At 33.5% G+C, this 19,536-nt stretch overlaps 1 protein-coding gene across 2 annotated transcripts in view; it reads left to right on the top strand.

The window, feature by feature from the left end:
* Nucleotides 1-19,536, top strand: part of ELF1 (E74 like ETS transcription factor 1) — a 113,163-nt gene that overhangs the window by 49,148 nt on the left and 44,479 nt on the right. For both annotated transcript variants that reach the window (XM_063101637.1, XM_063101636.1), the window contains exon 2: nucleotides 8,774-9,077. In XM_063101637.1, the coding sequence (XP_062957707.1) occupies nucleotides 9,006-9,077 (72 nt within the window). In that variant the 5' untranslated portion in view covers nucleotides 8,774-9,005. The remainder of the gene's footprint in view (nucleotides 1-8,773; nucleotides 9,078-19,536) is intronic.

The following is a 19,536-nucleotide window of genomic DNA, read 5'->3' as shown; positions in this document are numbered from 1 at the left end:
TTCCTTCGTGTCTTTTTGTGGCTTGATAGCTCATTTCTTTTTAGAGCTGAATAATATTCCATTGTCTGTGTGTACAACAGTTTATCCTTTCATCTACTGAAAAGCATCTTAATTGCTTCCAAGTTTTGGAAATTATGAATAAACCTGCTATAAACATTTGTGTGCAGGTTATTGTGTGGACATAAATATCAGTTCCTTTGGGTAAATATGAAAGAGCATGACGGTTGATCATATGGTAAGAGTATGTTTAGTTTTGTAAAAAACTGTCAAACTGTCTTCCAAAGTGCTGTACCATTTTACATTCCCACGAGCAATGAATGAGAGTTCCTGTTGATCCACATCCCTGCCAGCTTTTGGTGTTGTCAGCATTCTGGATTTTGGCTATTCTAATAGGTTTGTAGTAGTATCTCATTGTCATTTTAGTTTGCACTTCCCTGATGACATATCATGCAGAGCATATTTTCATATGTTTACTGTATATCTTGCATATGCTCATCTGTAAATCTTCTTTGGTGAGGTGTCTGTTAAGGTATTTGGCCCATTTATTAATTGGATTGTTTTCTTATTATTAAGTTTTAAGAGGTCTTTGTATATTTGGGATAATAATCCGTTAGCAGATGTATCTTTTGCAAATATCTTCTCCCAGTCTGTGGCTTATCTTCTCATTCTCTTGACATTGTCTTTCACAGGGCAGAATTTTAAAGTTTTAATGAGGTCCAGCTTATCGATTCTTTCATAGATCTTGCCTTTGGTCATCTAGATTTTCTCCTATATTATGTTTAAGGAGTTTTATAGTTCTGTATTTTACATTTGGGTCTGTGATCCATTTTGAGTTAATATTTGTGATGGGTGTCAGGTCTGTGTTTGGATTCTTTTTTTTTTTTTTTTTTGCATGTGGATGTGCAGTTTCAGCACTATTTGTTGAAAAGACTATTTTTTCTCCATTGTATTGCCTTTGCCAAAGATCAGTTTGCTATAAGTATGGGGGTCTATTTCTGGACTCTGTACTCTTTCATTGATCTGTTTGTTCTTTCACCAATATCTCACTGTCTTGATTATTGTAGTTTAGAGATGTGATTTTAAGCTTAATCCATGGAATATTCCCATTCACTTTTCTAGTCCAGGTATTCAGATATTCTGTCTTACAAATCTGACTGACTACAATTTCCTCACACCTTTGCCACATCATGAAGAGCCATTTAAACCCCGTTAATGGATTTGGAGTTTTTTCTGTAGACAGTGGAAGCCATTGATTAGTTTTAAGTAGAGAAGTACAGTGATCATATTTTTGGTAAATGACTCTTACTTCAGGCTGAAAAACACTGGAGAGGAGCTAGAATGGAGGTTAAGTAAGGGCCCATGAAGTGAATACATGAAGCAGCTATCATCTAATTATGCAATCCATGGCCATTAAGTAATTTGTTGGATCTTTACGTTTTGATTTCAGCTGATGTTGTTTCTCTTTTTGTAAGTGGAACTTCTTATGACAGAATGTAGCTTCTACTAGAAAAGTGTTGTGCGTTGTGGGAATTGGATGTGGGAAAGGTGTGTCATGTAGCAAAATCTTCTAGGGAACTTTTAAAAACACATATCCCTGGCTTTTCCCCCTCAATCAGTGCCAGAGTAAAACATTATTACTGATGGGAGTCTGCTATATTTTCAGTCTGCTGTATTTTCATTGCACTAGAGCCTATCTTTTCTAAGAAGATGAAAATATTAACCGGGAGAATAAACAGCTGCAGAAATGAAACAGAATTTCCTTGGAAGTTAATTTTTATTTATTGTAGAGAGAAATTTTTTTAACTTCCCAAACAGGTTTTGCTGATAAGGACATTTTAATTTTAGCATGTTTGTGTTCCATAGCTAGGTGTGTCAGAGTTCAGGTTTTGAGTACTGGAGGGAAGAAAGTTTCTTCAGTCAATTTATGCATAATACAAAGCACCAGTTAATAACATTTTGATAGTTATGACTTTCACCTCTTTTTAGAAGTTAATTTTTTTTCATGACCAAAGTTAAAACAGTATCTGATTACTGTTGGATATTTCTCTTTTGCTTTTAAATTCTCTTGTTTTCAGAACATGCTCAGAAAAAAGGGTTAATTTTGAAACTGCAGGTATGGACAGGTCTCGGTATGCGATCTGTTTGGCTGTTTTGCAAGGTGCTATAAATGCTGCCTGAGTGTAATCTGACACCAGGTAGGCTTGAGTGGCCAATGATGGAAAGTAGAAAACTATGTGAAAGAACTGGAAATTCAGGTCTGGGTAGTGAGTAATTGAGACCTGCCCTCAGAGTCCTGGAACTGTTCATCTTGGTGTCAGCAAAAAGGCAAAATCATAGAGGAGTCAGCCTGTTTGGTTTGATCATATTGACTTTTTTTTTTTTTAATTAACAGGGTTGCAGCTAGGGTGAGCTTGATCAGGTTGCCAAGACCTGCTTCACCAGAAGGCTTACTGATACTTTCTATACAAAAAACATCAATTTGTGCTTCATTTACATGAAAATACCTGTACTTTTGATGAAATTTTAGATACTTCATTCCCCTCTGCTCTTCCCACCCCCATTAAAGAATACCTAATTTAAATTAAAGAATGCCTAATTTTTAAGTAGCTATGTAGGATAGCTATTTAAAAGACATTGGTGGTAATATATATGGTACCTATGTGGATTCCAAAAACATGTTTCTAAACTTTTTATAAGCTTTCTTATATTTCTTGAATATTTGAAAAAATTTAAAAGGTTAGGGTGCAGAAACATTTTTTAAAATTAAATTATGAGAATGCAGAATGCAATGAAGAATGATTTATTTGCCTTGTGACATCAACTTGTGTTTTTCCCTGTCTATTTTATGTACAGGGTACATGGTTTCTATAATGGGATTATTTTTAAATTGGTGTCTTTTCTCTCTTATTTAGCAGGAACTGAGAAACAATTACTACTCTTGTTTGGGGAAATTCAAATTTGGTTACTTAATTGTAACTACATTTTGGTGTTTCTTTATTGTTCTTTCCGCATCCACATTTTTTTGGGGGGGGGGCATGGCTGGCTGGTTCAAGGATCCTAACCCTTGACATTAGTGTTACAACACCGTGCTCTAACCAACTGAGCCAACCAGCCAGCCCATATTCACATTTTTGATGTAAGTGATTGTAATAATACTGTAAAAGAACTAGAAAGAAAATATCAGTAAAAATCTATTCCAAAGTATTTTAATGAGTTATTGAGTTGTAACCCCATAAAAAAGCTTATAAATGTTTCATTGTTAGGCTGAGTGAAGTTATAAAGCAAGGTGGTATGATATGGTAGACTTGGGAAAGAACAATAATAGTAAAACTTTAAGATTTAAAGCAGTAACAGAGAAATCTACAAACTACTCAGCTTCAGTTGTACCATGTAAAAATATAGTTGAAAATGATTTACCTCAAGTATCAAGAGGTTGCATGGAATTGTGTATAAAAGCATTTTGATACTCACAGTTGTACTGGTGTGTGGTAAGTTGCCTTTTTGTGTAAGGGATTTCTTTTTTTGTAGATATTCTACGAAAGAAAAATATTAATGAAGTTCTATTATTATGAGCGAATTTGCAGCTCTCGTTTTCTTTTTTGTTTTTGTTTTTGCCACTGACTGGGTATGTGTCCTTGGACAAATCAGATTGCTCTAGAACCAAATTCTTTATCTTTTCAATAAATTCATTTGTCCTATATAATTCTTAAATCTTTTTCAGCTCTAAAATTCTGTGATTCCACACTTTTGAGTATAGGCAGGACCTTGGAAGATTGTGCAGACTTTATCTTGGTATTTATTGACTTATTTTCTTTCTGCTGAGAGCTAATATAGAACACTCTACCATATGAGAAAACATAAAAAAGCCTAACAAAAATTCCAGTCATTACAGTTTATGGGTTTATTGCTTAGTCTTCATTTCTAATTTGTTTAGCTTCTCTTCTGTTCTCTCACTTTTCTTATTCTGTTTTCTTTAATTTCTGTTTCTTCTAATAGTTTTTTCAAATAATGGCTATGTCTTTTCTTATAATGGCTTTTCTTATAATGGCTATGTCTGTACTTTGAAAAGAGCCCTTTATTAAGTTAACACTTTATATAAAAATACTTTCTGTTCAGGTTACTCGGCATCTGGAATTGCTATAGAATTCCAGTTGTTTAGCTACTACCACCCTACAAACATGCATACTTGTATATACCTAAAGACAAACATTGTCTGAATACTTTATTAAAGTTAGAGTAGTCATTCATCCACCTCATTGCTTTAAGCTGGTGTATTTTACCTTCTAATCTAAAACCTTTTTGCTTATTTGATTGGTTCCCTTTATCAATTTTTACTGTTAATGAGTTGGTATCATAGTAATTTACAAAGGAGAGCAATGATTTCTTAAAAATATCTTTTTTAATTAATGGGTTTTTATATCCTTGTGTCTAAAAACCCTTTCGAAGGAATCTTAAATTTACATTCAATCAGGGAATAATTTTGATTGATTTTGACTATCATATATTTTTCTAATACCTGAAATCTTTTATAATAAACAAAAATTGGCCATTGAATTAGTTGTAGTAGTCAGTAATATGGCTGAGATTTTTGTGTTTATGATTGGGAAAATCATTTTGTTTGGAACAGGAGCGTAATGGGACTCTGTTAAGGGAAGCTTGCCAGACAGTGAATTCTGAGCCTTCAGCCAACTGGCTTTATCAAAAATGTGCTAAATATTTAGGCACTAGAAAGAGTTATACCTTGGTATATACCTTAGTCAATAACGGGCTGTGGTGTTCTTTGTTGGAGTCTAACAAATAGTTGTGGTAAAGGAGACTCCCCAAGGAGTATAAAAATGAGACTTAAGGAGTAGTTAGTTACCTGGCACGCACCTGTTATGTATCTCTTGCATTATACTTAAGGCTATGATGAAGCTAATGTTTATCGAGTGCAATTTATGTGCCAGGCATCTGCGCATGCATTTTGCATCTAATCTTTACAACTCTAGATTTTGGTACTATTTATTATACCAGTTTTACAGAATAAGGAAATTTGAGGCTTATACCTGCTTTATGGATAAAGGAGGCTGAGACATCAAGTAACTTGTCCCAAGTCACACTGCAGAAGATTGGAATCCAAGCAGTCTGACTCCAGAGCCTGTGCTCTTAACTGTTGTGCTTTACTATTTCACCTTAAATCCTAAGCTTATTTTGGTGATGGGAGGTTAGGAACCTTATTGCTAAGTACTCCTGTGGCATGTCTTCTTGAATAAGAATATAGTCCTGACCCAGTTGAAAGACATCGGAGCCAACCTGGGGAGTTTTTATTATCTGGTAAATGCCCAGCTGGAAAACTTCTCAAAACTGTTCAAATAAACTTGACTGCTTATATCTGTGTGGTGAATGTACAATTTTCACTTATCTTTTTCCTTCTCATTTTATGAAGACTACGTGACCCTTTGAAAACAACATGTGTTTGAGAACTATTAATACAGCAGAGTGTTCCTGAATATAATGTATACAACTAGGGATGGCTAAATTTAAACAAGTTTTAAATTTATTTGAGGACCTTATAGTTTGTTAGGGTAGTGCAGAAGCCTTTTTTCTCCTCAGTCTGAGTACCCATATGTTTTCCATACTAGAGCAAATTTGAGGAATAAGATGATATATTTGGTTTTGGACATTTTTAGACACATGGACTGTGAGGGGCACTGATGTGGACTTGGCTAATAGTTTAGTGACTGGATTTAGAGATCAGGAGCTAAACTAGGATGGAATTTTTTTTTTTTCAATTTGTTATGTGTATTTACTTAAAGCTATGATCTAAACCATTAATGGCATAAAGGATTTGGGTGGATATAGAGGCAAGGCTGCATAATACAGTCATAGAGTCCTGATTTGGGAAATGAGAATTCTAGTTTTAGTTTTGTTATGCTGTGAAGACTCTTTGACCTCAGTTTACTCACGAAAAATTGAATCTTTTCAGTCTTGTCTATTACTGAAAAAATTTTAATACACCTGGGCTCTGTTACTTAAATATTTCTGATGTGTACAGGCGGTACCTCTGGATCAGGAAATTTATTCCCAAGAACCACCTTGATGCCATAGAGTATATAACTACACAGGGAAGAAGAGGAGCAGGAAAGATGACAGAGCAAAAGAGACCTGTTTAAGCCAATAAAATACTTTCCTTATACATTTTTAGTGTATGAACTTCTGTATACAAATGAACAAAAGCTGTGTGCTAGCAAAGGCATCTTTTTCTACCTCATCAAATGTCTTAGTGATTGTGGGGAGCCACTTCAGTTTTGGTTTATTACTGTTGGTTGTTAGTGTATAATGTAAGGTGTGAATTTGTTGATTTCTTATCCTTATTTTTGAGATTTCTGAAAGACAGTTTTTAAAGCAAAATAGCTGGGTGGAAGTGCTATTAAGAAAAGGTACGTGATAGCAATGAAAAAGAAAGTGAAACTTTACATAGATGTATTCACATTGGTACCGTGTCACTTTGTACTTATAAGCAAATAGGTTTTGGAATAGCCTTTTGAAACCTAATCTTTTACAGAAAAACTTCAGTATCAGGAAACATCCCTTGATTCTAGTTATATTTTCTCTTACTGTGTTTTTTCAAATTTATAATAGTTCCTTCTTTATCAAAAGTACTTTAGTTGTTCTTTTTTTTAAAATAAAGAATATATGTGGAAATAGTTTAAATATGTAGTGGTAGATATTTAAAGCAATATCTGTCATTAACATAATCCTTTTTATCATTACTGTGGGCACACAGGTTTGGTAGGTACAGAAGAAATTTTAGACAATGGTTAATTACTTCCCTAGAAGAGGTTTTGCTCTGATTATCTTATTGCCCAGCACATTGCCTTGCAGATAATAGGCACTCAAACATTTATTCATGTGAATTGGGGGGACACAATTTTCAGATGCATACAGTGTACAGTTAATGCTAAATTGGTGCTACAGGCAGTAAGGGCTGCATTTCTGAAGGGAGCAATCCTTATCGGTTGAGGCTTAGAGGTTAGAAGGCTTTTTGAAAGAAATGGAACTGGAGTTGAGCATTGAAGAATGGAAAAGATGCGATTGGGTGCTGAGAAGGGAGAGGTGGTATTGCAGACACAGGAAATAATAAAAGTTGAGAAGGGAAGCAAGAATAAATGTAGTTTGTGTGGAGGAACATAACAGGCCTACTATAGAGGAATTGGGTTGGGTAATAATTTAACAGACAAGATATTGTAAGTAAGAGTTGTCCAAGGCCAGATGTATGTCTTATGTTTGTATATCTATCTGTGATCAATTTAAATCAAAACCCTTTTTTCCCTTCCTCTAGATAGTAGTACATTGCTCAAAAACTACCTTAATGTGTTAAAAAATATTGCCCAATGTTAGAATTGAACTCACTGTTAAAAGGGGTGGGATGGGTGGAAGTGAGAAACTGCAGGGTTGGAATTTAGTGTAGTGAGTAGAAATATAATCTGAATTGAATTCTTAATCTTTACTTTATTTGACTTCCAGGTAGGGAATCACAGTCATCCATCATGACCCCTAGAATCCAGAATATATAGGGAAGTGGCTTTACTGAAATTAGGAAATTGAGTATGTGATTCAGCTAGCACGTATTAGCTGGATTTATGTTTTCAGGGTAACTGATTCACCATGTCAGCTCCATCCCTGAACTTGAGTCTTTAACATTATTAGGAAATTTGTGGCCATCCTTTCTTTGGAGTCGACTTCTTTTTTGAAGTATTTGTATTAAAATTGTAAATGCTGTTTCAAAGAACTAGATGTTATTTAATGTGGTTATTTTTATATCTTTGTCTTTTCGTGTCACATTTATGGTCATAACCATTTGATGTAATATTTAATAAAATTGTGATAAACACCTAAGTTAATTTTTTTCCTTTTTTTTTGTTAGTAATCGTAACTTTTTTATTTTAATAGGCAAACATCTTTGGCAGAAATTTTTAAAGCATTTCTCCCTCCACTGTGAAGTTGTTTTCACTCTTAAGCGTTTCTGTTTTTCTACTATTGTAAAGTGCAGTTCTTTGCATGTTCTAATTTGCCATGACGTGGTCAAGTGCTGTTTCCTTCCTGTTGCTTGCAAGCCTGTGCTAGAGATAAGGATACATTTGAGTGCATTAAAAAAGAAGCCACTGAAGACAGGCTTAAGCATGGTAACTCTTAAAGCATTCTACTTATCAGAAGTTTTTTTAAAGATCAGAAAGAATGGGCTTTAATTTCTGCTTATTTTTTAAAACTCTTAAAATATTACTTACTAAATTTTAAATATATTAGATTTTAAATTCTTATTTATATTAGGCCTAACAGGGATGCTGTCTGAATGTTTCTGTTAAAGGTAAAAATGTACATTATGAAATTACTCGGGGAGTAGCAGTTCCTGTGTATGTGGTTTACTGGGTTAGTGAAAAGATGGAAATTGTTTATATGTCCTTAATTGCAATTACAAACCTCATTATTATTGCTAGGTGGTCGCTTTAACTATAGTTTAACTAAGTGGAAGAGGAAGAAAGTCTTTATTTTCGGTAATAAGAGGTGACTTTTTATCTTAGCAAGAATGAAGTCTTCAGAGAAAATGTATATCTAACTTTTTTAAAAAACCTGTGTTTATTAGTCTTGTTTTTCATTATTTTGTTTAAAACCATTAGCAACAACAACAAAATACTTTGGAGATACTGCCCTCTGTATCAGTTGTTATATTCTAGGTGTATTGTAAATGGGTGATTGCTTTTTCATAATTAACTTAAGCTTTTGTTTTTTTCAGGCCAAGAAGCTTGAGAGAAGAAAAATTTCAGAAAAATTGCTTCGGTTTGAGTAGGACATCAGTGAATGAAGAAAAACTGAAGCACTTTTCCTAAAGAAAACCTAGGTATACAGTAACTTCACAGACTTAGCTGAAGGTTTTTACCCAAATTGGCCACTGGACTCTGCTGTCTTGATACTTGAACGAACTATTTGGAATTTTTCTCATGTGGATCTAAGGGGAATGCTTTATTATGGCTGCTGTTGTCCAACAGAACGACCTAGTATTTGAATTTGCTAGTAACGTCATGGAGGATGAACAACAGGTATGAGACCAAGAGAACATTGGATTTTAATAAATTTATTATGATTTTTTCTATTTGTGTCAGAAAATTATTTACTTTAAAAGACAGTCTTAAAAACTTTAGGGTTAGGGTTAGATATTGGGAGATAATATCTTATATTTTAACTACCAGTTAATTTACTAAGTATAAATCTGATCCTTAGCTTTGATGTGATAACAAGGAAGTAACACTTTTGTTTTACTGGGTTTAGCTTGTTTTTCTGTAAAATGAGTCTTAACAGTGAATGCCTTAAGTAATTATTTCAAAGTACTTTGAAAAGTTCTAGAGAACATACTAACTTTTAATGTATGTGGTTAATTAATAATTATAATTGTGCGCTTTTTCTTGAAGCAGTGAAACAATGTTTGCAGTCCCATAATCATACATCATTTCAGTCCAAAGCATGTGACTCTGAGGAAGCTACTTACTTCTCTAGATCTAGATTTCATCATCTGTAGAACAAGGGGATTGAACTGAAGAATTTCTAAATAGGTTTTCATTGAATTGATACAAGATATGCAAATTACTGTTTTCAGAATATAAAAAAGACCTAAGAGATATTGAGTAAATGACCTAAGATTAATTCTAACCTGCCTCCCCATTCCCCCAAAAAAGGGGCTAGGGGAGGCTAGGGTTTCTTAGGACTTTACAATTTACTTCATTTTAAACAGGTTATATGGGGAATTCAAGACATGATGTGGGAGAAATAACTGTTGGTGAGAAGCAACGTACTAGGAAAAATATTTCGAGAGCCAGTAGGTTTAATATCTGCCTAATAAGGTTGATTTATATATTGAAATAAGCTTAATCCTAAATGCCTCACTTTAATAGGCCAATTATAATATGTCATGCTTTTATTCTAGAAACGTAGTTACTACAAATAATAAAATCAATTCTTTCTTTTGTTAGGACAGTATAATTTCTTAGCTGTTTTTACTGTCCATTGAAGTGACAGAATAAAAGGTTTATAAATAAACCTACAAAAGGTGAGAATTTGGATTAAGTTGCCTTAAAATCATGATGAGCTTTGACTAGAGAAGAAAAAGGTTTGAAGGAGAGGTTTGCTTGGTCTCAATTACATATATATTAATAATGATAGAATTTAATCTGGAGATGATAGAAAAGATATTTCGGGAGGAGAAAGTGTTTTGAATTTGTTTTAAGACAGGGTGTTTACATATATACTAAGGTTTGAAAACAGTGTGTTTATTATGCAGCCATTTTAGATGAAAGATCCTGTTATAGATCCCAGGCTTGATGTGGTGAGGTTTGATCTCAGGATGTGGCAGCAGAGGACAGAGCTCTAAGCCACTCAATGGTATGCTCTAGTGCAGTGGTTTTGATACTCTTTTGATCATGAGAAATGCATTTTACATTATGGTACCATATTCATACATGTGTCTGAATAGCCTTAAAAAAAGTTTTGCAAAACAATGCCTACGTATGATGCACTTAGTATATCTTGAAAGGTTATTTATGTCTTTGGAAAAGGAGATGGTGCTTTTAGCTTAACATCAGCATGTAAAAGTACATATATGTATTTTCTTCAGTTATTTTTTTCTAACAGAATGAATCTATATTAGTTTTGTACAGGTATTATTATAAGGATTTTACAAATATTAGCCATGTGAGGTAAATACTAATATCCGTATTTTACAATGAGGAAATTGAGACATAAAGAGGTTAAGTGACTTGCCTAAAATCATACAGCTAGTGAATAGTGGAGCTGCAATTTGAACCCAAGCAGTTTGACTCTTACTAACGATGTTGTATACTTTTGCAGCGATGCATAACAATATTACTGAATTATTATCACTGTCAAAATGTTTGAAACTATTGGCCAGGTTTAGAGTTCTTCAATCTGTGGCCATGAGCGTAACAAATTTAACTGCTTCATGTGAGGGTAGATTGGTAGTGTCAGTCTTATTAGCATCTCATCTAACCTGTGGCTCTATTTCCTTATTTGTTTGCTTGTTAGTTTAATTTGTTTTTTATTTTAATATAAAAGTAATAACTTTCCATTTATAAAAGTCACCTAATACAAAAATGTATAAATTAGTGAAAATCTCTTTTCACCCTTGTTAGCTAATGCTGTTCTCCTCCCCCAGAAGAAACAAGTATTAACTATTTGATGTGTAATTTTTTAGACAAAAGTCTAAACAAATGAACGATATGTCTACATACAAAACTACATACAGAGGTCGTTTTTAAGATACAAATGAAGTTATGTTAAACCTTTTTTGTGACATGTCTGTTTTCGCTTAATGTTTTATAAATATTTCTGTGTGTATATGTTGGCTTCACATCATTTGCTTTTCTACATGATGAATGGCATATTATTTATTTTATCAGTCCTTAAACATGGCTATTACCAGTATTTTGTTATAATATATGAGTACAGTATTGCAGTGAACATCTTTGAGGAGTTGGTAAAATTAATTAGTGACAGTAGTGGTTAAGAGCTCAGGTACCAGAGTCAGAACACCTGGGTTGAATACTGGCTCTACTGTGACCTCAGGCAATTTACTTAACCTCTCTGTGCTTTGGTTTATAAATTTTATATCTGATAGGGTATTCCTCCCGACCCCCCAGATTGGGGTAGGATTTTTAAATTTTACAGTTAGCTTATTAAGTTACATAAAAACCCTGTTGTGGTTTTAACTTTTCAAAGTTAAAAGGTATTTATGTTTTTAAAAATAACTTATTCTATTTTATGATCCTCTGTTGGTTGATTCTTTACAAAATCACTGTTTCAAGGTAACAGATAAGAATATATTTCCTGTTTTCAGTTATGGTCTGTGGTTATAAATGTAATTGTTTAAAGAATCCTTTAATGTCTGGTTGCCAGCACCTTGATCATTTTTCCTTATATCAATTTATACTCTTCAAAATTGCTTGGAACTCTTTTGGATAGAGATAGTGGGGGTGGGGGGAGTGGAAAGGAAATATTAACACTGTTGGTGCTGACAATTTAAAAGTTCGTTCTTGCCGTCTATTCTAAAGTGGGAATATTTGTAGCTGAGAATGAAAGCACTTCTATGAGAGAGCAAAACCATCAGTATGGAAATAAAGTATACTTTTATGTGAAGGTGCTTTGGTTTTACCTTATTAAACAGGCATGTTTGTCTGGTGAATGTATGGGAGTAAGAAAGCTTGAAGTCTGTGGATACAAATTTCCACAGAGAAGGAAACTTCACTATATACTCAAATATTCTAGAAGTTAATTTCATGAAAAACACCTGGTAGTTTAATACTTTTTATAATTTCGATATGTTATTACACTGTATGTTTTTTCAGTTGTTGTGTTTAAAAGTAGAACTTCTGGCAAATCATAGTTATTTATGCTTGAAAGACATAGGTCGCTAGGGAGAAGCTTGGTGACATGCCTGGAAAAAATGAACTAGTGGAACAAATAGTTTTATAGAATCTCATCATAATATAAGGAGATGGTCTTAGGACTTTCCTTCCTAGAGTGTAAATTGGCTTGCTCTGACTGCTAATTCCTAGTGGTTAAAGGATAACAGTGCCTTGTGCTGTGTTTTTAAGAAGTTGTTCAGTGATTTTTTCATGCAGTATTTGGGAATCGCTATTCATTATAACAGACATAAATGCAAAGTGCTGTGGATATAGAGAATGGAGCATTGCAACTTTGGGAAAGCTTCACCATGGAACTTATATTTGAATGGATTTTGAAAGAGGATCCAGTTTATCTGACAGATGAAGAAGGGGAGGTGTTCCAGAACAGCAGAATGTACCAAAACTTTAATGAATTTTTCTTGACTTCATAATCAGTCCAAATACCTTAACTTATTGTTAGAAGCTTTTCCAGTGTGATTGTGTTATGCTTTTATTTCTTGTACTATGTATTTTTGCCAGCCTACTGTTTTCCCAAATGTTTTCGTGCTTCTCTGTTTGTTCAGAAATGACCTCCTGCATTCATAACATGTTGCATGTTTAAGTTCTAATTATTTTTCAGGATCTTAGAACAAAAAGTGCTTATTCCAGGAACTCATCCTAAAATCATCTTTTAGGAATTAATGACTTTATCCTGTTATTCCTATATCACTTATTGTTCATGTCACACATTTGCCATGTTGAATTTTCATATACACGTTACTGATTTCCCCCAAGTAAGTGCTAAACTGTTTGAAGAAAGGGATTACCTTTTTCCCCCTTTATGTCCCCCAAAGCATTTAATATTATTGAGTCCTCCTAGAGATTTTTTTTCCTCCTCTTAATCTGTTAATAGAATGATCTGTTCTCTAAAGTAGATAAAATTTATCCATTGGTAAAAATATATATGTTCAGTTATGGGAAATATATGTGTTCAGTTATGGTCCTTCTCACATTAGAAGATCTTTGAATGATGAGAGGTGATGCCTTGCCCCCACAACTCTCTTGACTACAGTATATATTTTCCTGGGATCTTTTATCCACATTCTCATTTAGTGCATGAGCAGTGTGGCCATGTCTCTACAATTCTAAGACCAGAAACAAATATACATGGAGTCTTTTTTCTGATGATATTTGGAACTGTTCTGTTGTACATGTTCAGTGAAAACCACTGCAAATAACTTTTGAAAATTGTCATTGAAATTGAAAATAAACAAAATCTATTAAATGAAAGCGTTCACTTTTATTAAATCTGGTTGGTGGACATGCAGATGCTTTTATTTTTTTCTCTACTCTATTGTATATTAAAATCTTTTTTCCAAAATAAAAATAATAGAGCTTTCCTGTATCTTTGGAGAACTCTTCAAGTTGCAGAGGGAGTTTTTGACATGGTTCTATTTTAAGAATGAGGGTGTATGTATGCCATTTTGCAGCTAGGATGGTAAGATTCTGATAGGTCAGAGATTGAGTGTACCTATAAAATAGGTAGAAGGAATGAGTCGATAGTATTCTATGTGTAACTTATTCAGCACAGTGATGTGTGGAATTGAGGAAGCTGGAATGATGCTACTAACCTGTAGATGGACACAGTGGATCCTCTGTTATTTACATAAAATTCCAGGTTCTACCTACTTTGGTTGTCTTCTTTTTTAGTCTTGGCAGATCAGACTTAACAAATCCATTTTGAAAAGCTTAGTCATTTGTAAAACTAACAGTATGGAAATAAAGTATACATTTGGAAAGTCTTCATCAAAGGAGTTATGCCATAGACAACCCCCCCCCGTAGTACAAGCCTGATTGCCTTTATGGGAATTCTGACTTTGCATAAGGCCTGAAGCAATCTTCGTGTTAAGGGAAGGGAAAGCTCTGCCTGCAGTCTAACATTTGGCCTAGCTTATCTCCCTGCGAACTACTGGCAGCTAGGAAGCTGCTAGTTATTATGAAAGAGGAGTTGGTGAGGGGAGTAGAAATTTATTAACCTCTTTTGCAAAATCTTTCTCTAAGTGCTCCCCAGTGATCACACAGAGGCCCAGTGATAATGTAAAAATGAATATAGATGTGATTGAATAGGGTAAGTCATGAACTAGATTGGCTCTAGAGACATTCAGTGATTAATCCTACTAGCTAGTGTTTACTGAGCATTTTGTCCTGTGCACTGTGCTATGTCCTTTACACAGATTATCCTATTTAATTATTATAGCAATCTTAAGAGGTAGGTACTCTAATTCTTACTTTACAGAAGAGTAGGGTGAGGCTCAGAGAAGGGAAGCAACTTGTACTTACATAGCAACTGAGTGGTAAAGCTGGGAAATATAACACAGCCTGTGCCTTCAATTGCTATTTGAATAATGCTAGCCACTGCTACATATAAGTGGTGAAAAAGTAGTTTTAAATATGAAAGAATTATTATATTTTGCATTTATGATTTTAGCAAAAAAAACCCTGTTATTCATTCTAGTTAATTTGTTAGTGTAATTACAGGTAGACAATTCTTATGCCTGGCAAACCTGTGTATATACCTTTTAAAAAATTGACAGCTTTATTGTGATATAATTCACATACCATATAATTCACCTATTTAAAGTGTACAGTTCGGTGGGTTTTAGTCTTTACACAGAGTTGTGTTTCCATCACCATAATCAATTTTAGAACATTTTTATCGTTGCCGAAAGAAATCTGTATTTATTAGTGGTCATGTCCTATTTCTTCCTCCTCCTCCTCCCAGCCCGTGGGAACCACTAATCTACTTTCTATCTCTGTATACTTGCCTATTCTGGACATTTTATGTAAATGGAATCAAACGATATGTACTATTTTTTGTCTGTTTTCTTTTACTTAAGGATAATGTTTTCAAGGTTCATCCAGGTTGTACCATGTATAGGGACTGCATTTTTTTTTTTTATTGCTGAATAATATTCCATTGTAGGGATATAGCACATTGTATTTATCCATTCTGTATAATGTTCAAGAGAACACTATTTTTTAAAAATAAGGTTTGTATTGGTCATTTTTGTTGAAAATATAATTAGCTGTTCTCCCAGAAAGTACTCAGATTTAAAAAATCTGGCATATTGATTCTGTAATGGAGCCCTTTCCTTTAACATTATAGCATTTTGTTTGTTTTGACATAGTTTGAATTGGCATTGTTCAGGTTTTTTGGAGTAGCTCTAATTTCTAACATTGTCTGTTATCAGCTAGTGTGACTTTTCCAGTCTGGGAAGGCTTTGTTGTCACTAAACTGCCTATATTCACAGATATCTTGCCTCATTATAGTCTATGCTGTGTATATATTATTTAAGATTCTTGTCAAAGTCTATCTTTTAGAAGCAGAAATTGCCCCTTTAATTATGATTTTTTAAATATATATTATATTATATATTAAAATATTATATATAAAAATTATATATTTTTTCAAATATTATATATTTTTTCAAATATAGAATCTGCATGTTTAAAACATTTATCATTCTGGTGGTGACTACTGTGATGTTTATTACCTACTTAGTTTGTAAGTAAACATTTGTACCTGGTAGAAATTTATTACATCTTCTCAAATCTACCTGTTTCTTTACCTCATAACTGATTCTGTTCACATGTAGTCACACACACCCATAACCCAGCAATGTATTAAGCTTTTAAAGTGGGTATTCTAATAAGAAAACTAAGATTATTTTCACTGAGTTTTTTCCTTTTTGAGATGTGTGGCCAAATTGTGATTTGTCCTGGCTGAAAAAAGAAAAATCTGGGCAGGCTAAAGAGGACCACTGTCATAAAAGAGCTACATTAGGATTAGACTTTTAAAAAATAACTCCACAGGGATTTACAGTGGAATTTCAAATGTTATCTTAGGGAATTCTGAAGAAAAGACTTCCAGAAAAATGGAACTTAGACCTTTGTATTTTTTATAATGCTGTACAAGAGAAAAACCAGGCTTGTTCAGAAACACTCATCTCTCCTGGAGCTAACAGAAGCAAAACAAACTTATTTCAGCTGTAGCTCTAAATCAGTGTTCATTAAGAAGATAGCTTTATAATTTTTTTTTTAAAGCCAAGCTTTGACCAGGATGGTATTTTCAGTATGTCTCTAGTTTATCTGTATGGTCCTGTATGTAAGGTCTGTGGTAGTGGCTGAGCTTGTGGACTCTGGAGTTGGATTGCCTGGCTTCAGATTTCAGCTCTGCCTCTTCCTGTCTGGTTTACTAGTAAGTGTCATAAGTATAGCTTAGTGTTTATTGTGGGGATTAAGTGGATAAACTATATGAAGTACTTAAAATAGTAACTATTTTCATCATTGTCATCATTACCACATTTCGAGTACCATTTTATTTATAGTTAATTACATTGATGAACTTTCAAAGATATAAAGAACACTTTTTACACTGCACTGTAGAGAGTTTCTTTTTAGTCAGAAGTACTTTGTGTTAATTACCAGAGACTTGAATCCTGTTTTTCCCTATATTAAGCCACACAACAAAATATTTATCTACACTATGATATTTATAGTAGGTACATAATCTATAAAAACTAGGATATTGAAGAAAGAAGGTCATTGCGAACTGAGGAGACTAATACTTTTAATATCCTGGCACTGCTTTGGATGTTAACCTCTGTGCAAAGAAAACATTACCTGCTTTAGTCCTAAGTACAGTGTGTGCTGCAGTGTAGAGATAATTCTGCCTAACATTTTGTACAGCCCTTTGTAGTTTATAAAGTCTTCTGCATACACTTTGATTCTCACAAATCATCTTCTGATAAAATATTCTTCCCATATTCTATAGTATAATATTATCTTGAATTTATTACTGGGTAACTAGAAAACTTATATTAGAATCTTTCACCTATAATAGATTCGTAGGTCAGGGTTTCAAAGGCACCCAAAGTAATTGCTCTTCAAAATAACCTAGCTTAGTTATTAAATATGACTGGATTCCAGTTCTGATTTACTAATAGTCTTTTAGAGTTCTACTAGTGGATAATTTGCCTTATTGTTCATTTATTTCTTCATTAATTTTCTTGACAATACTTGATTTATTTGTTTATAGTTTTATAAGGGATGATTGGATGATGCAGAGCTGTATGCAATTTAATATTGAGCTACTGCTTTGGAGTATTTTTAAGTTTTTGGAATCTAGATTTGGTATTTTGCTTGAAATGAAAATGTGCTAGTAACAACAAAAGAAAATGAGGAAATTGCCAGGGAACAATCCCTACATGCATAGAACTGGTAGTCCCGAGTAGTTTCATGGGGGAGTTATTTTAAACTTTAATGAGTTGCTTAAACAGTTTCATTTCAGAGAGCAAGTGTCCTAATTCATTTTTACAAAGCCAACATAACACTGATACCAAAACCTGGTGAAATGTGCATGTATATATGTGAACAATAGCTCAATCTGAAGATGGATATTTTGTTTAAATAAGATAATAAGAGTGAATATTTATTGTTGCTTATCCTAGCCAGGCCCTGTATGCAATATGCATTTTCTCTTTTGATTTTTATGGTAACACTTATTGTATGATAACTCATGTTATCCCTCTTTTACAAATAAGGAAATCCTTTATAATGAAGAATCTCAGAGAGGTTGAATGAAGGAATGAATATTGCCCAGAAACATACAACTGTAAAGTGACAGCACTTGCATTGGAATTGAGTCTCTGATTAGAAAGAGCCCAAACTCTTAACCATTATGCTAGGGTATAAGAGATGAAAGGAACGTTAAAGGAAAAAGAGAATCTGGAAGATTATTAAGTAAATTTGCTTTTATGTAATTATACCTGGTGTAAGTGGGATTTTCAATTTCGCCCAAATATTTTTATGTATTAAAATTTTAAAAACTAAATTCACATGCTACACTTGTAGTCAGAAAAACTATGATATTTTTATCAGATAGACAAATGTGTTGGGTGGTATGTACTACAGCTACATAGACTTTTTTGCCTGGCTGCTAAAACTACTTTTTATTTTCTTTTAAAATAAAGAATAGGGCTGGCTGGTTAGCTCCGTTAGTTAGAGCGTGGTGTTATAACACCAAGGTCCAGGGTTCAGGTCCTGTACCAGCCAGCTGCCAAAAAAAATGCAAAGAATAGAAGGTGTGTATAGGGAGCTTGAGTTAATCAATAGAAATAGTCTCATTTGCAGATAATGAAGCCATTTTATTTGGCAGATTTTTCAAAGTATGCAGAGAATTTGGCTGTGAAGATTCTTCATAGAAAACTTTGTTCTGGACTTTAGGGATCTGCTGTACAACCCTAGCTTGTTTTATGTAATACATCAATTATATAAAATCATTAAACATGCACTTTGGAAATTGGTAACAGTGGGACCCCTTTGGGAGGGGCACTATATGGAAAGGGGGCAATAATGTTTTATACTCTTGGAATATAAATATATTCATGTATTATTTATTCCCCCAAATAATTTTTTAAGTGTACCATAGGAGCTTACTTAAAGGATTTCAATTTTCATTTTATTCATAAGTCATCCTAAGTTTTTGTTCATGTACATCCACCTAGATGCATTGTGTCTAGAGATTTCCTCTAATTTTATTATGGTTTATATGAAATAATGAAAGAATGCCATCATAGTATTTGATTTGGTTCAGCCAACTGCTTTGCTCCCGCCTCTGCCCCAGAACAGTGCTCAGAACTTAAGAGAAACTAGGGAAAAGTATGTTGAAAACATTTTGAAGTGCTATTTCTCCTGTCAGGTGGACCTCTGCTCTTTAAACTCCTTATTGAAGTATAGCATAAATACAAAAATATGCATAGGTTGTAAGTGTACAGTTCAGTAAGTGTTGACAAAATAGACATACATATATATATATACACATCAGCTTTTGCTTTTAGTTGAAGCAAAATGTTGTTGCTAAGTGTGGATGGTTACATTTGTTCACTAATTTTCTGAAAAGACTGTTCTCATGAAAAAACAAAAACAAAAGCCATGCCTGTCAGCGTCAGATTGCAGTAAGCCAACTTTTAAGAGTGTTTGTTTCTATCTAAAATAAATATTGAAGGACTTTAATCATCACAATATTTTATTGATTGCTTATTGT

Source organism: Cynocephalus volans, chromosome 7, assembly GCF_027409185.1.
Source record: "Cynocephalus volans isolate mCynVol1 chromosome 7, mCynVol1.pri, whole genome shotgun sequence".
NCBI lineage: Eukaryota > Metazoa > Chordata > Mammalia > Dermoptera > Cynocephalidae > Cynocephalus > Cynocephalus volans.
This window is presented reverse-complemented; position numbering and strand designations above follow the sequence as displayed.